This window comes from Bison bison, unplaced genomic scaffold (genome assembly GCF_000754665.1).
Source record: "Bison bison bison isolate TAMUID 2011002044 unplaced genomic scaffold, Bison_UMD1.0 scf7180017864535, whole genome shotgun sequence".
NCBI lineage: Eukaryota > Metazoa > Chordata > Mammalia > Artiodactyla > Bovidae > Bison > Bison bison.
In genome coordinates, this window is record NW_011495084.1 from 7245890 (window position 1) to 7251302 (window position 5413).

At 35.0% G+C, this 5413-nt stretch overlaps 1 protein-coding gene across 1 annotated transcript in view; it reads right to left on the reverse strand.

Annotated features, from left to right (window-relative positions):
- MGAT4C (MGAT4 family, member C) overlaps positions 1–3667 on the reverse strand; it is a 10713-nt gene extending 7046 nt beyond the window's left edge. The window contains exon 1 of the mRNA XM_010832043.1: positions 3521–3667. Coding sequence (XP_010830345.1) covers positions 3521–3667 — 147 coding nt within the window. The remainder of the gene's footprint in view (positions 1–3520) is intronic.
- Between the last annotated feature and the right edge of the window lie 1746 nt (positions 3668–5413).

Below are 5413 nucleotides of genomic sequence, written 5' to 3' on the forward strand. Positions count from 1 at the left end.
CATTATTTTGTCAACAAAGGTCTGTCTAGTCAAGGCTATGGTTTTTCCAGTAGTCATGTATGGATGTGAGAGTTGGACTGTAAAGAAAGCTGAATGCTGAAGAACTGATGCTTTTGAACTATGGTGTTGGAGAAGACTCTTGAGAGTCCCTTGGACTGCAAGGCGATCCAACCAGTCCATCCTAAAGGAGATCAGTCCTGGGTGTTCATTGGAAGGACTGTTATTGAAGCTGAAACTCCAATACTTTGGGCACCTCATGCAAAGAGCTGACTCATTTGAAAAGATCCTGATGCTGGGAAAGATTGAGGGCAGGAGGAGAATGGGACGACAGAGGATGAGATGGTTGGATGGCATCACTGACTCGATGGACATGGGTTTGGGTGGACTTCAAGAGTTGGTGATGTACAGGGAGGCCTGGCATGCTGTGGTTCATGGGCTCTCAATGAGTCAGACATGACTGAGCCAGTGAACTGAATTGAACTAACACATGAGCAACTGAACTGAAGAACAATTTTAATGTAATTGTACATGAATGACAATGAATATTTAAAAGTTTGTACATATTAAGCCTTGGGATAAAATTTAGTTCAAAATGTAATTTAGGTAGAAAACATCCTCTAGTAAAGAGTGAATATTTAAATTAATAAAAATATTACCACTAAATTTTCAAAATGGGGGGATGCTTATATTTAACATCCATTTTAATTCACTTTTTCTAAATAATACAAATTTCTACTTAATAAAGTAAATATTAAAAAAAATCAGTTTTTTTTAAGCTAAGAAGTAATTAATCTCTTCTCTGTACCTGGGATGATTTGTAAATCTGATTAGATATATATGGGCTTCCCTGGTGGTATATGGCTAATGTAGCCAGATTTCATTGAAAAAGTATTCTTTAGTAAAAGCTGCTTCATTAAATCACACTTTTAAATAATGTGGGTAGGACTGATGTTTAGACAGAAATGTATAAATAGAGCAATAGCATTTGATCTCATGGGTATGTACTCTATTACTTCTTATACATTTTATGGTGAATTTGAAGTGGTTCTCTTCCAAAAGACATAAAGATGTTTGCTGCATATAATAATATTTTATCTACTTAAAGTTAAATATTGAAATTGCACTTGAAAGAGTCTATCATCACTAAATGCAACAAACATCCTACCAGTACCATGTTTTTGATTTACAAGACGAGATTTACCTTTACCAGTACACAGAGATGCAAGAAATAAATGTTTATCACAAAATTAAATCATTAATCAAGAGCTCCTCTAATTAATTTACAATCTTCAATTCTCTTAATTAAAAATTAGCTGGATCACCTAGGTCTTGATCTATTGTTCTTAAATTTCATAAACCTAATAGTCAGGTTAAAAAAGTCTAAAATGCATTATCATTTGTAAGTCTTTCCAGTTTGCTATTTTTAACTAGATCATGCCTAGTCAAATTCTATTAACTGTGGTACCTTCAATATGGTGAATTGACTAAGGATGGTAGAATTAAACCTATACTTGAAAGTAAAAGTTCACAAGATTAAACCTATAACTGAAGGTAAAAGACATAGGCAGAGTCAAGATCTAGGAATGTGACAGAATTTCACCATCAAAGAACAATGCTAAGGGAGGCAAGATGCTTTACAGAAGACCTCTTAAGAAAATCTGTACCAACTAAGATCATTTGGTTGGCCTGTAGAATATAGAATAGTATCTGAGAAGTAACTGGTAGTTACTAAATCATTTTCAATTAATAAAATAAAACATTTTACTAGGAAATGATCTTTGAAGTTGTTGTCAATTGTCTCTCTAGTTAAAATATTAATTGAAAGTTTTCAGCATGCTTGTATGAAAGAAAATACTTTCCAGTCCTCTGTGTGTTCAAAGGCTTTGGTTTTCTGAAATATGTAAACAGGAATCATTGCACAAGTATTAGAATTTTCTCAGATATTTTAACATCAGTTATGATGGAAAAAGTAAATAAGAAATTATGTCCATAATTATTCTCATTAGACATGAATTATGTGACAATCATAACAAAAATAAATAATAGAGACATATTGAGTTCTCACAATTAGTCAGAATGTGTCTTTTTGTACACTTTAATAATTCACTTAAAATTCCTTCAGGGAATTTCCCTGGCATCCCAGTGGTTAAATCTCTGTGCTTCCATTGTAGAAAGCATGGGTTTGATCCCTGGTCAGGAACTAAGTATCTATGATTGTGTGGTGTGGCCAAAAAAAAGAAAACTATCCCCCCCAAAAAAAACACAACAACAACCCATAAAATTAGGGACTTCCTTGGTGTCCCAATGCATATCATTAGTAAGTTTCTTCAGAGGCTAAAATTCCACACTTCCATTGTAGGGGGCATGGGTTTGATCCCTGGTTGGGGGCTTCTCAGGTGGCTCTAGGGGTAAAGAACCTGCTTGCCAATGCAGGAGATGCAAGAGATAAGAGTTTGATCCCTGGGTCAGGAAGATGCCTTAGAGGAGGGCATGGAAACCTATTCCAGTATTCTTGCCTGGAGAATCCCATGGCCATAGGAGCCTGAATACTCCGTAGGGCCATAGAGTCAGACAAGACTGAAGCAACCTTAGCATGCATGCATGCATAGGGGACTAAGACACCTGCATGCTGCCAGACATGGGGGACAAAGTCTACTAACGTACTAATTTTATCTTTTTTAAACTACTGAATAGTTTTCACATTCTTATCTCTAGTTCTTGACATTCTTTATTACTTTTCAGTGACTATAAGGGTAAAACATGGTGGTCATGTACAGCTATTCAAGATCCAAATGAGACGTCACACATTAATAAAGCTTTCCTTCTTAACAAAATAGCACACTTAGTATCATTAATTAGACAATAGGATTTGAAAATTTTTGATAATATAGAAAAATACAGAAAGTAAGGAGTAATACCTATAAAAATTTGTTTAGTCTATTTACAGGTGACTCTGCCCAGTTCTACTTATAAGTGTATTTTTTTCAATAAATATGTGATATACTACTATGAGCTTTCCTGGTGGTTCAGTGCTAAAGAATCTGCTTGTCAATGCAGGAGATATGGGTTCCATCCCTGTGTCAGGAAGATCCGCTGGAGAGGGAACTGACAACTCATTCCAGTAGTCTTGCCTGGAGAAGCCCATGGACAGAGGAGTCTATGAGGTCATAAAGAGTTGGACACAACTGAGAGACTAAGCACACAGACACACACACACACACAGACATACAATTAATTCAGATAGGGATGATAGCTAACTTATTTGTAATTAGATGTGCATATTTACATTAAATATAGCATATAGCATTAAATAAAGCATTGCACCATGAGCCAAAACAATTATAATGTTGACAATATATAATTGATATAAAAAGTAGCTAGATGGGAAAGATATATGTTATAATTTTGCTCAGACTAAGGCTATTTCAATATCCTGGGACTGAAGTTATGCTGCAAGTGGACTGTCTCATTTGACTTAGGCCTTACTTTGAACAAAAAGTAATCAACCTCCAAGACTTACCATAACATAGCTATCTTCAATGTACAAGTTCATAAACAGAAGGAAAATGACAAGAACTCCCAAGAATGAGACAGTAGAACGTTTTCGCAGGCATCGCATTTTATCTAGTATATCAAAAATATGTTTCACTTGGTGAAATTTAAGCATTCTCTCCTGTGGAAAAGAGGCACAGAATTACTAACAATTAATTATGCATGTAAATATTTCCTCACCATATCAATCAACAGGCCTTTATAAAATTTTACTCTCCAAATATTTGAACCAAAATTGTTTACACTTTCACAATAAAAGTTGGCATAATTTATCAATACATTAACATAAAGATAATGCAGTGGTTTATCTTGATGTAGTGTAAGTAAAAGTGAAAAGCACAGTTATTTCTGAACAAATAAATATTGGTAACAATAATGTAAGAAGATAATAGTCCCCACTGCACATGGTGAATGCAGTCATGAAATTAAAAGACACTTCCTCCTTGGAAGAAAAGCTATGACCAACCTAGACAGCATATTAAAAAACAGAGACATTACTTTGCCAACAAAGGTCCATCTAGTCAAAACTACGGTTTTTCCATTAGTCATGTATGGATGTGAGAGTTGGACTATAAAGAAAGCTGAGCTCAGAAGAATTGATGCTATTGAACTGTGGCATTGGAAAAGACTCTTGAGAGTCCCTTGGACTGCAAGGAGATCAAACCAGTCCATCCTAAAGAAAATCAGTCCTGAATATTCATTGGGAGGACAGATGTTGAAGCTGAAACTCCAATATTTTAGCCCCCTGATATGAAGAACTGACTCCTTTGAAAAGACCCTGATGCTGGGAAAGTTTGAAGGCGGGAGAAGAAGGGGACGACAGAGGATGAGATGGTTGGATGGCATCACCGACTCCATGGACATGAGTTTGAGCAAGCTCCAGGAGTTGGTGATGGACAGGCAAGCCTGGCATGCCATAGTCCATGGGGTCAGAAAGAGTCAGCCATGACTGAGGGACTAAACTGAACTGATGAGAAAGAATGAAAATAAAAGAAAAGCAAGCATTAAGGTAACATCTATCTCCCCATATTATAATGTAATAAAAATAGAAGACACTAGAAGTTTGGGGCTAATACTGATCTCAGAGTAGGTCCACTGAAAAGAAATATAGGGAGAAAATTTGAGTGAAAGAAAGAGAAGTCACAGAGGAAGTTAAAGTTTTGGGGGTGAGTCTACACAAAAATTCAGTTATAATTGCTTTGTTTATTTTCCCAGTAATTCTTGCGAAATCAGTGTAAATCCTGGAGTGGCATATTAACATTGCCTTGCTCAATCTATTGTTTATAATGATTTATGGACTACAAAAAGCCAAACTGGAGTTGGTAGGGTTAGTGGAAACTTAATTATTTTCCATTTCACTCTTCTACATTTTGTGATCCACTACAATTATAAATTCATTTAGATTACTGATATTTTTAAAAATTATATAGAAAACCTAGAATAATCAAAAGGTTAGTGAATCATATTTTGTCCATAAACAACAATTTTTGGAAATTATGCCTTGTTGAGTTATATACTATGTCTTCTTGGGTTCAGCTTTAGGATGAAGTATTTATGGGCATAACGAACTTCAGGAGGTGAAAAAGGGCTGTACCCCAACTGTTACAACAATGTCTAGAATACATCCAGCTAACAATGTCTCTTCCATGAATTAATGTAAGAAAGCATTTCTGAATCTTTGAAAATTATAGAAAAGAAGATGAGGAATTGGGAGAAAGAAATGTTAATGAAAGCCCATTTTCTTTGGCCATATTCTTCTTGAGAGTTATTTTTTCTTGATTTTTAGCTATAAATATATGTGTAGACATGCACATATATATATTTTTATAATATTTAAAAAAAAAATCCTTCTCTATCTTGA